This window comes from Trachypithecus francoisi, unplaced genomic scaffold, assembly GCF_009764315.1.
Source record: "Trachypithecus francoisi isolate TF-2019V2 unplaced genomic scaffold, Tfra_2.0 Lachesis_group7, whole genome shotgun sequence".
Classification (NCBI taxonomy): Eukaryota; Metazoa; Chordata; class Mammalia; order Primates; family Cercopithecidae; genus Trachypithecus; species Trachypithecus francoisi.
The window spans coordinates 96,614,405-96,632,770 of record NW_022681472.1 but is presented as its reverse complement, the minus strand read 5'-3'; the positions used below and the strand labels follow the sequence as shown (position 1 = coordinate 96,632,770).

General features: G+C 59.5%; 2 protein-coding genes and 1 non-coding gene across 6 annotated transcripts in view; 1 reads left to right on the top strand and 2 right to left on the bottom strand.

Annotated features, from left to right (window-relative positions):
• LOC117079088 (maestro heat-like repeat family member 5) overlaps nt 1-14,017 on the top strand; it is a 71,150-nt gene extending 57,133 nt beyond the window's left edge. The window contains 10 exon segments of the mRNA XM_033202703.1: nt 458-639; nt 6,140-6,283; nt 6,657-6,771; nt 7,553-7,696; nt 11,057-11,233; nt 11,850-12,005; nt 12,636-12,758; nt 12,958-13,060; nt 13,258-13,332; nt 13,791-14,017. Of these exon segments, the coding sequence (XP_033058594.1) occupies nt 458-639; nt 6,140-6,283; nt 6,657-6,771; nt 7,553-7,696; nt 11,057-11,233; nt 11,850-12,005; nt 12,636-12,758; nt 12,958-13,060; nt 13,258-13,332; nt 13,791-13,891 (1,320 nt within the window). The 3' untranslated portion in view covers nt 13,892-14,017.
• On the bottom strand, nt 997-1,071 carry LOC117079709. Its single transcript, XR_004435563.1, has one exon. It is a non-coding gene; the product is annotated as a small nucleolar RNA SNORD5 (small nucleolar RNA).
• A 1,587-nt stretch (nt 14,018-15,604) lies between the features above and the next one.
• The window catches only part of PTP4A3 (protein tyrosine phosphatase 4A3), a 44,683-nt gene continuing 41,921 nt past the window's right edge, over nt 15,605-18,366 (bottom strand). For all 4 annotated transcript variants that reach the window (XM_033202300.1, XM_033202301.1, XM_033202299.1 and 1 more), the window contains exon 6: nt 15,605-17,093. In XM_033202300.1, coding sequence (XP_033058191.1) covers nt 16,976-17,093 — 118 coding nt within the window. In that variant the 3' untranslated portion in view covers nt 15,605-16,975. The remainder of the gene's footprint in view (nt 17,094-18,366) is intronic.

The window sequence follows — 18,366 nt, the reverse complement described above, 5'->3', positions numbered from 1 at the left end:
ACAGTGTAGGACCTTGCCTTCAAGGCAACAGAGCAGAGGGCCCAGATGCCAGCGGGCCACCCCTCAGACAGGAGCAAAGTGCAGAGGGCAGATGGTGGCATCCAGTGTGCAGTCTGGGGGAGCCCCTGGGTCAAGGTGGAGGTCTGCAGGGGTGTCGGGTGGACAGCATCCAGGTGGACAGCTGGGGAAGGCTGGGGACCACTAGGCCATCCAGCAGCAGCGACACCCAAGCAGTGGGTCCAGAGGGTGCAAGAGAGGGCCAGGCTGAGGCCACAGAGGCACAGGGGTCAGATCCCACAGGGAGGGACGGCATGTGGACACTCAGACTTGGTCCTGGAGAGCTTGGAGCGGGGAAGGACGAGCATGCTAGGACGTGGCTTTTGTGGGACAGTAGGTCAGAACCTCTGGTCCCGGGACCCAGGGCCTAGGAGCCTCACTCTATGCCTGCCCCTGACAGGCCACAAACATGCTGCATGAGCTGCAGTTCGCCCGCGAGTTCAAGCAGGCCGTGCAGGAGGCCTACCCCAAGCTCCTCCTGGCCCTCCTCACCCAGATGCACTATGTCTTGGAGCTGAACCTACCCCGGGAGCCCCAGCCCAAGCAGCAGCCCCAGGAGGTGGCTGCACCCAGCCCCCAAAGGTAAGACTAAAGCCTCCCCGGCCTCCTGGCCTGGCCAGACACACACAGGGTTCCACAGGCATCCGAGAGCAAAGACTGTGCTAGTCTCCTAGGGCACAGTGACAAAGATGCACACCCCAGGGACTCAAAGCAACATCTCCCAGTGCTGGAGGCCAGAAGTCTAAAACCCAGGTGTCACCAGGGTGTGCTCCCCTGAAACCCGCGGGGGCCTTCCTCGCTGCTTCTGGTTCCCAGTGTCTCGTGGCCACACCGGGTGCTCCTGGGCCTGAGGCTGCACCACACTTATCTCTACCCCTGTGGTCACCTGACATTCTCCCTTGTGTGCCGGTCTTTAAATTTCTCCTTTTTTTTTTTCAGCTCTGTCAGAATTAAGCTTTAGTTCATGTCTGTCAAGTGGTTCAGCAGCTGAACAGTTAAATTTAGCATCTGAATAAATTTCCCCTTCTTATAAGGACACCCATCATTGGGTTAGGGCCCCACCCTAACGACCTCAACTTGATAACATCTGCAAAGACCTTCTTTCCAAGTAAGGTCACAGTCACAGGTACCGTTGGTTGACTTCAATAGCTTTCTTTTCAGGGGGGACACAATTCAATCCGCAACAGTCATGAACCCAAAGCTCCACCCACGGCCAGGACCACAGGGGCTGTGGTACTTTGTTCGGCCCTCTTACCCGTCACCTGAGGGTGCTTGGCAGTAGAGATACTTAGTGTCACTGCCATACAGGGACCCCAAGGGGATGGCAGTTACCAAGAGCACCCATGCAGTGAGCCACATCTTACCCCAACGGGCTTCCTGTGAGGACTCGAGATGAATCTCACTGTCCCTGCTCTACAGATGAGGCAACTGAGGCTCAGAGAGGGTCAGAGGCTTCCCCTGGGCCACACAGCGTGTCCACGCAGAGGTGACCTGGGCTCACCCATGGGGGCAGATGCTTTTCCAGGCTCTCTTGGGCATCTCATTGGCCCTCGGCACATGCTCAGACTGACATCATGGCCAGCTGCCCGCTCCCCCGCCCGTCCGTATTCTGGCCTCAGTAGGGCTGCCTGCCTTCATCTTCCCTCTGCACCGGGTCATATTTCCAAAAATCCAATCAGCAAGTCTTTAAAAACCGCTGGGGCTGACTCTTTTCATTTGTTTGTATTATGATGTGCGTCACGCAATTTGTCAGTTTTAACAGCTCTCCCCAAGGCAAGTCACTTAAAAAAAAAAATGCCACTTCTTCTCATCTTGCCTCTAAATTCGAATGTGCATGAAGTTCCTTTTTTATTCAGTTCAACCATGCAAAATGCATGAATCTTTCCTAATAAGCTAATAAAACGTTCTCCTCCTGGTACGTGGGAGGGTTGGGAGAAAGCCTCACCCCGTCTGCTCCTCCCGCTGCTGGAATGTTCTTCCCGCAGCCATCCTGCCTCTGCAGGCTCTGCTCACCCGCACCTCGCTGAGGCCTCCCCCACTACCCTCTAAAATAGCAGCCCCTTCGGCGCCTCCCACCCTCTGCCGCTTTATTCCCTCCGCAGCACCGCCATCAGCTTCCATCTGTGATCCGCACCTTTGACCTGCTTTCCTGCCCGCACCCATAGACTGGAAGGTCCCGAAGAGCCAGAGACATCTGTCTGTCTCTCGCGGTCTCCCATACAGCAAGGACGTCTGTCTGTCTCACTGGGGGCCCCCCATGCGGCTGAGACATCTGTCCCTCGCCGGTTCCCCCACCATCAAGGATGTCTGTCTCTCTCGGGTTCTTTATACAGCTGGGACGTCTGTCTGTCTCTCTTGGGCTCCCCACACAGCGGGGATGTCTGTCTCACTGGGGGCTCCTCAAACAACAGAGACATCTGTCTGTCTCTCACGGGTTCCCCACCAGCAAGGACGTCTCTCTCTCTCTCTCGGGCTCCCCATACAGCTGAGACATCTGTCTCTCGCAGGTTCCCCCACCATCAAGAACGTCTGTCTCTCTCGGGCTCCCCACACAGCTGAGACATCTGTCTGTCTCTCGCGGGTTCCCCCACCAGCAAGGACGTCTCTCTCTCTCTCGAGCTCCGCATACAGCAGGGACGTGTGCCTCCCACAGGGCCACGGGTGGTTTCTGCTCCGGCCGCTCTGCCCTCCCGCCGGGCCCCTCTCCAGGCGAGTTCTCCTGGAGCCCTGGAGGTGGCCCCGGCAGCCCCCGCAGCCCCAAGAGGAAATACTCTCACCGTGGACACAGTCCTGGGCTCTGATTGGCCTAGCTTGGTTCACATGCCCACTCCTGAACCAATCACCTTGGCCACAGGGGCCTGTGCAACTCTGATTGGCCAGGCCTGGCTCCCACACCCTCCAGAGAGCGGGATGGGCCCAGGTCTCTTCAACCACCGTGAAGGGGCCCAGGCGCCAGTTGCCAAACCAGCAGCCACGCCATCCAGCGCCACCATGGAGCCAGGGAGGAAGGGAGACATGAGAGCACAGTGTCACCCAGGTGTATCCCGGTGGCTCACGGTCTGAGGTCCCTGCCCGGCTGCCGTGGCACTCTCAAGGTGGGGACAGGGTCCCAGAAGGACACCTGGATGGGCAGTGCTGAGTAGCCACTGTCTCTGCATGCCCAACACGGCGGGGGTGGCACAGGACACCGTGGGGCAGCAGGCGAGTCGTGAGGCCTGATTGGGCTAGCCCTGGGCCTCTGAAGTTCTCATGACCTGCTTAGATGGGGAGGCCTCTGGGACCAGCAAGCATCGAGTGGGGTCGGGCAGGGCACGCTTCCCCAGGCAGGACTGCAACAGGTGCTGCCAGGCCTGCCAGTGGGGCCTCCCTCTCCCCTGCTCCTCCACTAACAAAGCCTTTTCCTTAGAGACGTTTCCTGCGTCGGTCAGTTCTCAGCTGGGTCCTCCTCCAGCCAGTCTCCACCCTGCCCCACAAAGGAATTCTCATTGTTCTCCCATGTCATCCATGTGGGCCAACTCTGTTTAATTCGAATGGGCTACATCGTTTCTCTTCATTTCAAAGACACTCATCATTCTCAGCCTCATCTCATCCTCATCGTTCCCTCTGTCCCCCAGGGATTTGGGGCCAAAAGCTTGTGATCAAAAGAAGAAGAGGAATTTCACACCCATTAGGTTGGTTACTGTCCAAAAGAAATCAGAAGATGAGTGTTGGCGAGGACGGAAATCGGAAGCCTTGTGCACTGTTGATGGGAATGTAAAACGGTGCAGCTGCTTTGGAATAGAGTGTGGAAGTCCTCAAAAAATTAAATATAGAATTTCCATATGGCCCAGGAATTCCACTAATGGGTGTACACCCAAAAGAAAGGAAAGCAGGCACCTGGGACAGACATTTGTACACCCTGCTCAAAGCAGTGTTACTCACGAAAACCAAAAGGTAGAAGCAACACAAGTGTTCATCAATGGGTGAATTAGAATAAGCAGCGTGGTCCATCCATACAACGGAATACTACTTAGCCTTGAAAAGGAAGGAAATTCTGATGCTACAACATGGATGAACCTTGAGCACATTCTGCTGAGTGAAATAAGCCAGTCAAATACTGTGTGAGTTACTTAAGGTCCATGAGTAGCCAAATCTAAAAAGACAGAAAGTAGAATGCTGGGTGCCAGGGACTCGATGGAGGGAGAATGGGGAGTTAATGTTTAATGGGGACAGTTTCAGTGTGGGAAGAGGAGAACGTTCTGGAGATGGATGGTGGTGATGGTTGCATAATATTATGAATGTGCTCAATGCAACTGACCTGTACACTTAAAATGGTAAATTTTATGAGAAGTGTATTTTACCACAATTAAAAATAAAAATAAAACCAGAAGAGCAGGAGGTAGTGGGAGAGGGAAGGGGGTCTCATGGACTCTCAGGCTGGGGGGTAGTGTGGAGAGCAGAGGGGCTTCGCCTCCTCTTTCTCAAGTGCCTTTACCCTCTCCGGGGCCAGAGTGGGGAACGGAGGGTTGGTCGAGTATGGGGCAGGCATCACTGGGATGCCAAGTGTCCAAAGAGGCTGAAGGCAGGCAGTGACATTGGGACCAGCAGGAACAGAGGATGGTTCCTTGAGTTCACGGGCAGGCAGAGACTCAAGGGGCTCCGCCTTCATCGGTCTTGGGGCTATGTATGGATTTCAGGAGACACATGTCCCTGAGCATTGCCAGGGGTCCTGGGCTGGAGGTGAGTTCTACAGACCTGCAGGGGAGTCAGGCGTGGATTCCCGAGAACACTGAGTCAGCCCATCTCTCTGGAAGCCCTGCGGGGCTGCAGGGACAAGGCAGCTGCAGGAACAAGGCGGCCGCAGGGACAAGGCGGCTGCAGGGACAAGGCAATCTCGAAGAACAAGCTATCACAGTGCCCAAGAAGTCACAGCACCAGAAGCTTCTGGAGTCCTCCCAGAGCAAACAAAATGCTACCCCCCCACCAAGTCCCCTTCTTCTGAAAACGATTGTCGCATTGTGGCTGAGACCAGTGACCTGGAAAATGCTGCCTCTTTTTATGACACAGCTTGGGGCGAGAGGACAAGCCAGCTGGCATTTGGATTGGCACTGTCAGAACTTTCACGGATGGCATTTCATCATTTGACACTCAGTTTTGCAAATCTGCTCAGAAACGTGCTTGGTCCAAGCTGACAGCCTGGTCCGGGCATGCTCACACATCCAGGGTGACGCACTCACACTGACCAAGTGCGGGGGACAGGGGCGGAGCTGTGTGGCTGGAACAGTGAGACAGGCCAGCAAGCTAGGGCCATCTCATGTTTCATCGGCCGGCATTCTGAGGCTGTCTACCTGTGCCCCAGGGACTGCGTTCAGTGACAGTGACATCCTGTGACAGTGACATCACTGGCAGGTTTGGAGCCAGGGCCCAGCTTGACCCCACCTCTGTGCCCTTGGCCAGGCTGTGTGACAGGACTGCTCCCTCGTCTGCTGATGGGCAGTGACAGTAGAGGGCCACCTCAGCTGGGCAGCTGAGGCACCGCCCATGGTACCTAGCAAGTACCAAGCACACGGTGACACCACAAGCCATGCACGGCATCTTTTTCCATCACTCACAAGTGAGAGCCAGTGCTGCTGCATTTCTCCATGTCCTCTGAGGGCAGAGGACTCTCGGGAGTGGAGAATGGACACTTCTCTGGGCTCCACTATGCCACACGCCCTGGCTCTCCCGCGCCCTCGCCCGCTGCTACCCTCCGTACTCGTCGCCCATATTTAAACGCTGCCATCCTCGAGCTGAAGGGCAGGTGCCCTTCAGCAGGGTGCCCCTCCCTAGAAGGGCACCCCCTGATCTCCGCCCAAGCAAGGCCCGGGGTCTGACTGGGCACACGCTGCCTCCCCATGCCTGGCCCAGCTCCGCCAATCCTAGGCCCCAGCATTTCCACGTAAAACAGGGCAGGAGAGAGCAGCCCCGGGGGCCTCAGTGACGCCAGGCACAGGAACCAGAACGTGCCTTTCTATCTGGGTCAGCTGAGCACCCTTCCCAGGGCAGGGGGTGGCCCAGGGGGCCGCTTGTGGCCTGAAGCAAGCCCTGAGCCCCCTCTGCTCGGCTGCAGCATGCCACTGGAGGCACTGAAGAGCCTGCTGTCCACCACGGGGCACTGGCCTGACTTTGCCCACCTGGAGCTGCAGGGATCCTGGGAGCTCTTCACCACCATCCACACCTACCCGAAGGGCGTGGGCCTCCTTGCCAGGTACGGTGGGGCCAGGGCACGTCGAGGCAGCCTGCTTCGGGCCACGCCCATCCAGGGGGCTATCTGGACTGCAGCGACAGGACACAGCCCTCTGCCCCCGGTCACAGGCACACACTCAGAGCCTGCTGATGCAGCATCTTCCCCCAGCCCTCACCCTGGCTTGTGACCTCCTAGGGAACAAGGGCTATGCCTGCTTCTCTGTCTCCCACATGTCCAGCCCAAGCCTGGCACACAGTGGGCAGCCAGTGTGTGCAAAGGGAGTGGGAATGTGCCCACCACGTTGGGGTGCTCCGGGATGCCGCCCTGATGAGATGGGTGGGGGCAGGAGGGTGGGCTCTGGGCAGTGACCACCAGCCCAGGCCCACCCCTGCAGGGCCATGGTGCAGAACCACTGCAGGCAGATAAGAGCGGTGCTGCGTCAGCTGCTGCCCAGCCTGCAGAGCCCAGAGGATCGTGAGAGGAAGGTGGCCATCCTCATCCTCACCGAGGTAGGGGTGCAGGCCGGCAGGGAGCACCTCAGATGCCTTAGCCTCCTTCTCCAGCCTCCTTGACACCCCAGCAAAACCCATGCCAGAGCTCACCCTGACCAGGGAGGCCACCCAGACAGACCCCCTCGTACCCCTGCCTTCCCACTCCCAGACCTTGGAGGGGGGCCGCAGCTTTTGGGGACCTGTCTCCCCACTGGGCCCTCCCTGGCACAATCCCTGCAGCGTTGAAGGGGCACTGGGAGCAGACTCAGGCAGGTCCAGGCTCCAACATCAGCCCTGTCCTGCCTGTGGGACTCAGCGTGAAGCCAAAGGGGAATGGGTAGAAGCAGATGCCGCTGGGTGTGGCACACTTTGCAGCTGTGAGCTCAGGCAGGGGTGGGACTGGGGCGAGGAGGGCGCTGTTTCCGTAACTGGCACTAGCACGGGAACCCAAGCGAAAGCCTCACGCCAGCTCCCACCCACCAGCTGCCTGGGCCGCCCTCCATGGGAGCTCCGTCCCCACGTGCCCCACAAGCCCGGCTCTTGAGAACAAGTGAGGCCTTACCTCGCTGTGTAACCTGAGGCAAGGCCCTTTCCCTTCTGGGGCTCAGTTTCCCCAGCTGTACACTGAGGGGTTGAACCAGGGACGTTTCAAATACTTGCCAACCAAGATACCCAGAGGGCACTGGTCAACCTGCCTCCCTGAAACTCCCACTGGACCCCGGTCCTAAAGCCCCACCCCTCAACACAGATGCAGGCGCCTCAAAAAGAGTGACCTGCCCGCCCTCTGGGGCCACCCCAGTTCCTCTACAGCCCTGCCCTGCTGGAGGCGCTTCCCGAACAAGTGGCCTTGGCCGTGCTGACACAAGGCCTCCGAGACCCCAGCCCCGAGGTCCGTGCGTTGAGTCTGCAGGGCCTCAGCAACATCCTCTTTCACCCAGATAAGGTAAGGGCTGTCAAACACGGCTGCTGGCGCACATCCGACCCCACAGAACAGCCAGTGCACCGGGTGTGGACAAGGGCCACAGGGTTGGAATCCCAGCTCTGTCACTTAGGGCAGTGTGGCTTAGGACAGCTGACTCCACCTCTCTGGGCCTGTTTCCTCATATGTAGAATGGGGCAGGTTGTGGGAGGGGTCCAAGTGTCTATTCCCCGGGGACAGTCTCCTCCACACCTGAGAGAGAGAGGGGCCTATCCCCGGGGACAGTCTCCTCCACACCTGAGAGAGAGAGGGGCCTATCCCCGGGGACAGTCTCCTCCACACCTGAGAGAGAGAGGGGCCTATCCCCGGGGACAGTCTCCTCCACACCTGAGAGAGAGAGGGGCCTATCCCCGGGGACAGTCTCCTCCACACCTGAGAGAGAGAGGGGCCTTGCTGCAGGCCTCCAGGTGGCCACCGTGAAGCCCGCCAGGTGACATCCCAGGGCTCACCCAGAGAGGAGAACGCCCTCTGAGAATCTGATGAATGGGCCTCTCCAACCCATTGCTGATTCTCCAATCCCAGCCAATTCTACCTCTTTACCATAATAACCCGTATCCCATCATGGACAGCTGTAGGAGGGAAGGCCTGCAATGCCACCTTTGGGGCATCTGGCCTTACCCCAGCTACAGCCCCCACGGCACCAGGGCACCATGCAGTGGTTAAGAGTCCAGGCCCTGGACCTATCCCCGCTCCAGCACCTTCTAGCTGGCAGACTTTGTCAGCTCTCCAGGCCTCAGTGACCACATCTGTAAAATGGAAGCAGTCATAGTGCCTGCCTCTTGTGGTAGGCAGGTCATGAGTGCCATGCGGAGACCAGTCCCTGGCACGTGGTCAGCCCTAGAGGCACTGGCTGGCAGCAGCAGCGGCAGCAAACTTCCTACCTGGCTGACTCTGCACCATGAAAACGCTGAGTTAGAGGCAGAGATTTTCTCACCTGATCAGGAAGTGTGGAGCCTTAGCCTCCCCTCACCCACCCCAGGGCTGCATTAAGACCCCAGAGGGAAAGCGACATGCCCAGCACCTATTTCTGTTGTTGCTGGAGAAGGTTGTTATGAACATATTTTCAGGGCTTGTGGGAGAAAAGTGTGATCATGGGAAGGCAGCAGAAGAGGCCGTTTCCAAAGAGATCCCAAAGTCATTTGCCTAGCAGACTAGTTCACTCTGATTCTCCTCCAATCACAGGTCTCCACATGGTTAAGAAGACTGACCTCCATTAGGGTCACAGTTGGCAAAGCCTTTTGCATTGTGCATGATGCATCGTAGGTGCTTACTGGAAGATGGAGACTAGATAGCACTTCCTCATTGATCTGTTCATCCCTCCATCCTTCATCCATCCACCCACCCACCCATTCATCCAGCTATTCACCTACCCATCTATTCTTCTCTCCATCCACGCCTCCATCCATCCACCCACCCACCCACCCAATCATCTTCCCATCCATCCATCCACCCATCCATTCATCCCTCCACCCACCCATCCATCCATCCATCCACCCACACATTCATCCAGCTATTCACCTACCCATCTATTCATCTCTCCATCCACGCCTCCATCCATCCACCCACCCACCCAATCATCTTCCCATCCATCCATCCACCCACCCATCCACCTACCCATTCATCCCTCCACCCACCCATCCATCCATCCATCCAACCATCCACCCACACATTCATCCAGCTATTCACCTACCCATCCATTCCTCTCTCCATCCATGCCTCCATCCATCCAACCACCATCCAACTATTCACCTACCTATCCATCCACTCACCCATTCATCCCTCCACCTATGCCTCTATCCATCCACCCATCCATTCATTCCTCCATTCATCTCTCCATCCATCCATCCATAGACCCACCCATTCATTTCCATCCATGCCTCCATCGATCTACCCATTCATCCATCCCTCCATTCATCCATCCATTCATCCCCCATCCACCCACATATCCCTCCACCCACCCACTTGTTCTTTGGGTCCTTCATCTATGAGTCATTCTTGCAATATTTATTTTGTTCATTCTTTATATGTCTATTCATTCACTCAATCAGTTATTCACATTTGCTCCCTCATTCGTTCAGTGTTTGGTTATATCTGCACCAAATGTTCTCCCAGGCAGAGATGATCAGTGGGAAGTTTCCATGTGCCTCCCCTGTACCCTGCACTGAATACAAGCAATACAGAAAGGCAAAGAAGGGCCCTGCTAGATCAGGAGGAGCAGGTCCAGAGAAGAGGGAGTGGTTCCCTACCTGGCATCAGGTGGGATGTGGGCGAGCAGCCACAGCAGGCCAGAGGAGACAGGCCCCGAGAGCACTGCCAGCCAGGGAGGCCTGCTGGCTTGGAGATGTGCAGGCTGAACCAGGTGTGGCTGGGGCAGGCCACCCCGCTGCACTCTCACTGAGCAGAAGTAGGCCAAGCTATGCATTTTTTTTTTTTCTCGCCATTTCCATTACAATTTCATTCTGTTGTCCTGTTCTGACCTGGCCAGAACCCTGGTCTTCAAGCACGGGCTGCACACACAGATGTTCACAAAGTGTGTCTGTTGAATGACTTACTTGCTGAAAATGAATTTAATATTTTCAAAGCAAACAGCTCTGAAAGCCAACAAAGTTGCTATAAACTTGTTTAAAAGTTGTAAAGATCACCCTGGTTTGCACACAAGTCACTGCTAAGGGGCCCAATGGCAGGAAACATCCATTGGTGGGCACACTGCTTTCTGACCATTCATCCCGATAACTCAGGAACTCACTGCAAACACACAATCAAGTGGAGCAGGTAGAACTGGCTGAAAATTAATTGAAAAAAAAAAAAAGACAAGTCGAATGTGTTGGCTCACGCCTGTAATCCCAACACTTTGGGAGGCCAAGGCGGGTAGATTGCTCAACCCCAGGAGTTTGAGACCAGCCTAGGCAACATAGTGAGACCCCATCTCTACCAAAAACAAAAGCGGAAACAAAAAGTGAGGTGGCACGCACCTGTAGTCCCAGATACTCAGGAGGCTATGTAGGATTGCTTGAGCCTGGCAGGTCAAGGCTGCAGTAAGCTATGACCACACCACTGTACTCCAGCCTGGGTGACAGAATGAGACCCTGTCTCAGAAAAGAAAAGAGGCCACCCTGTCCAGGCCACACAGCTCCTGGTGGACAAAGCCCAGGTAGGGGCACAGCTCCCCATGGCGGGCAGTGCCAGGCCGGAACCCACAGCTCTGAATCACCACCCCCCGGCCCACGGTGCAGATGGGGTGAGGGGAGCAACTGGGAGGGTGAGGTGGAGCATGGGGCCAGCGGGTCCTGGTGCTCTCTGCCCACCAGCTGCCACCACCCCCAGGGAAGCCTGCTCCGGGGACAGCTGCGGCCCTTCCTCGACGGCTTCTTCCAGAGCAACGAGCAGGTGATCATGTGCATCATGGACACCGTGTCAGTCATGCTGCACCAACTGGGCACGCAGGGTGCAGGGAGCCAGAGCCTCAGTGTTGCCATCAGTGCACGCTCCTTCTTTAATGACGTGAGCACTGGGGCAGGCGGGGCTACCTCCTGCTCACGCCCTTCAGGACCCTCCTCCCAACCCAGCTCCCTTCCTCTGCCAAAGGGGGGACCCCAAGCTGCAGGCAGGGAGGCCCAGGCCCAGGGGAGCTGCCCGCTTGTGGCCCTCGGTTGAGGTGGGCACTGTGCAGGTGGGCTGGGTGGGTCCGTGGCGCTTGCCCCTTCACCACAGGGCTGAACTAGTTCTCACATTCAGTCTCCAAGTGCACTGGTCTCCGGCCCCACAACAGGCTTACCCAGATGTAACTTTCTGACATGTCAGCATGGTTAGTGTGGCTGTTTTTCCTTCACTGGGAAATCAGGGGGACAGGCGCCCCTCAAATGCATTCATGAGGCCTGGGCTGCCAGGATGCAGTTGTGAGTAGAAGGGAGATGTGATTCTTACGTCCTCAGGGACGCCAGAGAGCCCTGTGTGAGCGGGGAGCCCCAGCCCTTCCCCAGGAGCCGAGAGCCTGGGTGAAGGAATCCTGCAGAAGGAACTGAGTTACACCCCTACAATAAGGTGTGGGGTCCCAACCTGGACAAAAGCTGGGACCCCTAGACAGGTCTGGCCGTGCCTCTGAGCCTCCTCCTTGCAGGAGCGGGACAGGATTCGGGCAGCAGCCATGGCACTGTTCGGGGACCTGGTGGCGGCCATGGCAGACAGGGAGCTGAGTGGCCTGCGGACCCAGGTGCACCAGAGCATGGTGCCCCTGCTCCTCCACCTGAAGGATCGATGCCCAGCTGTCACCACGGTCAGTGCCCTCCCCAGGAAAGGCAGGTGGTAGGCCTTCACCTTGGCCAGGGCACGGGGCAGATGGACAGCAGCAGGGCTGCCTGAGAGTTAGGGGAGCTCCCACGGGGCAGCAAGTGGTGGGCAGAGGGTCTGGCCACCTGCACTGGTTTCTCTGGCCACAGTTGGCCTGCCTGCTCCCCGATGCGCACACGCATGCAAGCAAGGCTTGCCGTCAATGCGGCAGGACCCGGTCTTTTCTGCTCACTGCTGTGCCCCCAGTGCCTGTCATGGGGCGGGGGGTCCAGCAGTTCACAGAGCTTGTGTGAATACGGACTGCACCCTGCCTGCTGTGCCAGCACACGCCCTGTGCATAGCCCATGAAGTCACAACTTGGCCTTGCAGGTCTCCCTGCCATGGGGAAAAAGATACGCGGTAACTGTGGAAGGGCCAGAGGCAGGGGCAGGGCCGCGGGCAGGCCAGCCTGGGCTCCGGGGGGCCAGACGCTGTTGCCAGGGTCCCGGAGGCTTGCCAAGGGGCACAAGCAGGACAGAGCCAGGGAACACCCCCACAGCAGGCGGCCTCCAGTGCCCACGGAGGGGAAAGGGCTCAGACACAGGCGGTGGGCGACCCTCCACGCCTGTCCCCGCAGCAGGCCAAGTTCACCTTCTACCGCTGTGCTGTGCTTCTCCGCTGGCGGCTGCGGCACACCCTCTTCTGCATGCTGGCCTGGGAGAGGGGCCTCAGCGCCCGCCACTTCCTCTGGACCTGCCTGGTGAGGGGCCTGGGATCGGTGGGGAGGAACAGGGCCAGGGATTGGGGGGACCAGGCTTGCGGCTCCCCATTCACTCCCGTCTCACACACAGCTGCTATGGCAGCTCCAGGGGCTGGGCAAGGCAAGCTGGGGCGGGAAGACCCTGGTATCCCCAGGGGCCCCCAACCCGCCCCAGCCAGGTGTGCTCTCCTCCGGCCAGATGACCCGCAGCCAGGAGGAATTCAGCATCCACCTGTCACAGGCCCTCAGCTACCTGCACAGCCACCCCTGCCACATCAAGACCTGGGCGGCGCTCTTCATAGGTAGGGGGGGCAGGGCCGGGCTTAGAGACCCCCAGGCCTGCCCCACCCAAGCACCCTGACCCTCTCTGACCCACCACCCACAAGAGAGGAAAGGGGGTGGATGAGGAGGAGTTTGGGGCTGAAGAGGGGCTAGGGGTGGGCTAGAGACCCCCAGGAGACAGGGAGCCCGAGCCGCCAGCTGCCCGTCTGTCGCACAGGCCACACCATCTGCTGCCACCCCCAGGCCGTGTTCCAGATGCTGAACGCCGGGGACATCAACCTGCTATTCTGCAGTAAGCGGCCCTCCCTCCAGCGCTCCCACAGCCCACACCCTCCCACCCCTGCCCACGGCACAGACAGCAAGACTGAGGCCCCAGAGGGGAACCCCCGCCCCCGTACCCAGATCAGGACAAAGACACAGGCCTCCTGAGCAGTGCCCAGCCCCCATCCCACCTTCATGTCTTGAGGCTGAGGTTGACCCTTCCCCTCCCCAAGCCCGCATCAGGGCACCTGGAGCCTGAGGCTCACACCCACTCCACAGCTGCCTCATGGCACCAATAGAACAAGGGGCCAGGAATGGGGGTGGTGGGTGAGTAGTGGAGGGAAGCATCCCAGGCCTGGAGTCACAGGAGGTGGGGTCTGAGCCGGCCCCACCCACCACCCACCACCCACCCCTCACCCCACCCGGGCTGGAGTAAAGGGGCTGCTCCTGGGCTGGGGTCACCTCTGACCTGCTCCTCCTCTTCTGGAGCTTTTGAACATCTCAAAAATGACCCTGAGCCCAGCATCCAGGAATTTGCCACCAGCCAGCTCTCCTTCCTCCAGAAGGTGTCGGCCAGACCCAAGCAGTGACCTGCAGCCATCCTCCGCAACTGCCTTCCCCCGGCTGTGCCCACCTGGTCAGCCCTGCCCCATCCGCCCCCCACAGAGCTTGGTTGCATAACATTTTTCCATTTGAAAGAAAGATCTAGATTCAACAAAGCAGCTTGATGCGTGTCAGCTCCCTGCCCACCAGGGGCCCTTCTGCTGTGACCAAGCCAAGCCGCAGGAGACATTGGCAGGACTTGGGGATAAACTCAGGGTCAGGCCCAGGGAACAGAGACAAACTGTGAAGTCTGTGACGCGCCCTGCAGGTGGACGCCTGTCCACTCCTGGAGGCAGGGTCCCCTCGATTGGGGCCTGAGCCCAAGCCACAGCCTGCCGGGTCCCAGGGTCCTGGGGGCTGGGCAGGCGCTCGAATCGAGGGCAGCTTGCGCCCAGGGTGGCTGCTCAATCTTCAGTCTATCTCCAGCTTGATGCGCCACAGTGGCTAGGGGCTGATGGTGGGATAGAGTTCCCTCAGTCGGGACCCCAATGTCTCCCTCTACCGCCATCAATATCCTCAGTCCATTCAGGGTTAGCAGCAGAACCAGCCAGGCCCACCCTGGACACACTGTGGCCTGAGGCAGGAGTCTTGGCTCTCTGAGCCTCAGCTGTTCCATCTGTAAAATGGGCAGTAAGACCTTTCTCCCAAGACCCTTGGAGGGATGAGTCCAGAGGCAGGTACCCTGGACTCTCAGAGAGCCACCAGGGAACCTACCTGCCCAACCTTCAACCTCGGCCTGGGTTTCCACCTGGCCTGGGGTCCACACAGCTCCTGGAGAGCCCCTCCCTGCAGGGCTCTGCCTGGGATCTCATCCCATGCTGCCTCTGTCTCGGGATTCTGCCAGGCCAGCCACCATCCCACCGATGGGATGATCCAGACTGCACCCCCTTTCCCCTCCCGGCCACTGCTGACCCCACTCCACACTCAGCTCAGGCGGTCCTTCCACATGGAGCATCTCCCCCACCTCCCAGCCTGGTACTCTGCACTGTGCCCCTGAGGCCCCACCTCCACACCCCCTGTAACCCTGCCCCCCAACAAAGTGGAGCACCCCAAGGCCCCACCTTCATGCCCCATTTCCCCTGCCCGCCACCAAGGTGGAGCACCCCAAGGCCCTACCTCCATGCCCCCACTTCCCCTGCCCGCCACCAAGGTGGGGCACCCCAAGGCCCCACCTCCATGCTCCCATGCCCCCCATTCCCCTGCCCCCACCAAGGTGGAGCACCCCAAGGCCCTACCTCCATGCCCCCACTTCCCCTGCCCGCCACCAAGGTGGAGCACCCCAAGGCCCCACCTCCATGTCCTCCATTCCCCCTGCCCCCCATAAGGTGGAACACCCCAAGGCCCCACCTCCATGCCCCCTATTCCCCCGTACCCCTGAGGAGGAGCACACCAAGGCCCCGCCTCCATGCCCCCATTACCCCATCCCCCCCCAAGGTGGAGCACCCTGAGGCCCTGCCTCCATGCACCCTGTCCCTCAGTCCCCCCAAGGTGGAACACCCCAAGGCCCCGCTTCCATGCCCCCTCTCCCTGCCACCCCCCGAGGTGGAACACCCCTAGCTGTAACTGGGAGGCTTACCAGCCTGTCTTCCCCACAACTCTCCTAGACTGTGAGCCTCTTGGGGCAGGGACATGGCTACACAGGGCCAGCAGAGGTGACCCCAAAACTTGGCTGGTGGAGTGAAAAAATACAGCAAACTTCCCCCACCACGCATCGGATTTACTTGAGTTCCAAATGTGTTTGAGGAAAGGAGTAACCATCCGGAAGAGCTGTTGCCCTTTCTCCACACAGGTCTGTGGCCCCCTTAGCCATGTGTCAGCCTGGGAGGCAGGGCTGCTTGAGAAAGGGCTTTTGGGGTTTCCCCATCTCCCCATCTTATCCACTGACCTCCTCCAGACCTGCCCCAATTGCTCCTTGCTGGAACCTCCTGGGGCCCCAGGACAGACACCACTCCTAGGCTCTCCAAACCCTGGGGCCAGCCCCAGGCCCACCTTCCTCCCAGCTGGGGCCATGCCCTCCATGCACCCTGGCCTAGGGTGGGGCCGGCCACCAACACAGACACTGCACCCAGGAACACATGAGCATCCAGTCCACGCCCTCCAGCAGGCCCCGGTCCAGGCCTCTCACATCCAGCCCCAGGTGCCCAGGAGGTACCCTCCCTCCCTGGGCTGATGGATGGTGCCTTCCTCCACCTGAGCCGCCACCTGCACCCTTCTCTGTGCTTCGGAGCCTGAAATGTGGACACCTGGTTGGGGCAGGACAGGGACCAACCCGCCGGACACAGGCCCTGAGGAAGTGCCAAATGAATCCCAGCCCATCCTGCAGAGGACAATGCTGGTGACCCACCTCGCCTTCTAATGTCACAGTCCGGAGAACCGTCAACATGGCTACCCCGCCCAAAGCAGGGCTCCCGCCTGGGTTTCAAGACAAGGCAGGCCGGCCCCTGGCTCGGCATGCAGGGACCCAGAACGGCCACCAGAGGGCAGCGTAGGAGCACACGGGACCCCATCCAGGGCAGCGGCCCAGCATCCGGACAGCGGCCTCCTGAGCCCTCCAGGGGGGCCCCCAGGCCACCGGCCCGCCCCACCTGACGCCTCAGCCCACTCCACACACACACGGCCACGCCACGGCTCCTGATTTATTGCCTTCGAGTGTCCGGAGCACCTGACTGCCCTGGGGTCTAATAATTTAAGGTGCCGAGAACAGGTCAGGGCAAGGGGTCACAGAAGAGGGGCTGGGGGCGCCCAGTGGTTACAAAATGTACCCCCGCCCTGCAACAAACAGGCCAGAGGAGACCGGCCTGGGCTGGTGTGGGAGGGGGCGGGCAGGGGGTCCAGGGAAGAGGGCGCCCGACCCACCTTGGAAAGACAGAGCCACGGCCAGCGCCGCCAGAGGGAGCGGCAGAGACAGGAGAAGGCCCGGAGGCCACAAGGGCCGGGGGGCTCCTCGGACACAAGTGTGCGGAGGCGTCTGGGAGGAAAAGGCGATGTGGGGCCAGCCAAGGCCTGGAGCCCCTGCTGGGCTGGGCAGAGCAGGGCTGGGCAGGGCCACCAAGCCCGGTCAAGGTCCTGAGCTACATGACACAGCACCGGGTCTTGTGCGTGTGTGGGTCTTTGAACCGCAGCCTCTGTTTGGGCCGGTATTTCTCCAGATAGGTGAGCTGCTTGCTGTTGATGGCTCCACGGCGCTTCCTAGGAAGAGGGGGACAGGGACAGGGTTCATCCAAGGCCCTGGCTCAGCCACCTCACCTGTCCCAGGGAGCTGGAAGCTGAGAGTGCAGGGAGCTGGAGTAACGCCTTGCAGCTGGCCAAGCCCCTCCCATCCCAGGGCCTTGCCATGGCGGCTCCCAGAGTCACAGTCACCCCTTCCTGGCCTCCTGCAGCTTACCCCTGCTTGCCTTCCACACTCGCCAAAGCGCAACCTCCTCCAGGCTGACTCTGGGCTCCCTACGGCCCCCAGGCTTCCCCAGATGGTTAGGACCCACCCCAAGTCCATGAGCAGGCAACAAGGGTGGGGTCTGGGCACCTCTACCATCCAGGAAGGGGGGTGCTGTGAGTAAGGGAGGGGCTGAGCCCAGAATTCCAGCCCAGCTACACGACCTTCACTTACAGCAGGGACCTCGGTTGCGTGCTCACCCTGTCCCCACCATCCCTGCCACCTGGTCCTTACAGTGGGGACCTGGGCTATGTGCTCACCCTGTCCCTGCCACCTGGTCCTTGACCACATATACCTGGGCTGGGGTGGACAGGAAGGCTTCCTGGAGGAGAGGATGCTGCACCCACACCTGAGAGACCCTGAGGTGACAGGTGTCCGGGGCCTGGGGTTGCCCGCCCAGCGCCTCTGGAGGCTCATCCATCCCCACCTGCCATGGCCTCAGGCGTGGCCACGGGCTGGCCCTGGCCCAAGGAAGTGGGAGCGGAAGTAGCGCAAGGAGTCTCTGTCCAGCAAAGCTGCAGGCACCCCGTGTGGCTCCACCATGCTCGCTTCCTCTGCCCAGCAACCGGCATGCTGGGGAAGGCGCAGCCCTCAGCGAGGCCTCCACGGAGGGCCCCCACCAACAGACACGCGGCAGGGGCAAGAAACACCCATGCTGTTCTAGGCCTGGCCATTTCTGCAGCACCGCCCAGCCTGTCCTGACCAGCACAGCCTCAGGTGCGGGGAGCCACACAGCACAAGCCACCAGGGAGAGACAAGCCCTGGCTCGGTGAGACGTGGAGTCGGGAGAGGCCCCAGGGAAGGTGCTCGCCTGTGTGCACCCCCATGTGTGAAAGTGCATGTCCTGTATGAGTGCACACGTGTACATGCCTGAGTGCATCCATGTGTGTCTACGTGTGCAAATACCCACTTGTCTGTAGGTGCCTGTGTTCACACACACCTGCCTGTACGGATGTGCCTGCGTATGTCTGGGTCTGTGTGTGCACACGTGTACTTGTGTGTGTGCTGCATGACCCCCATGCGTGTCTG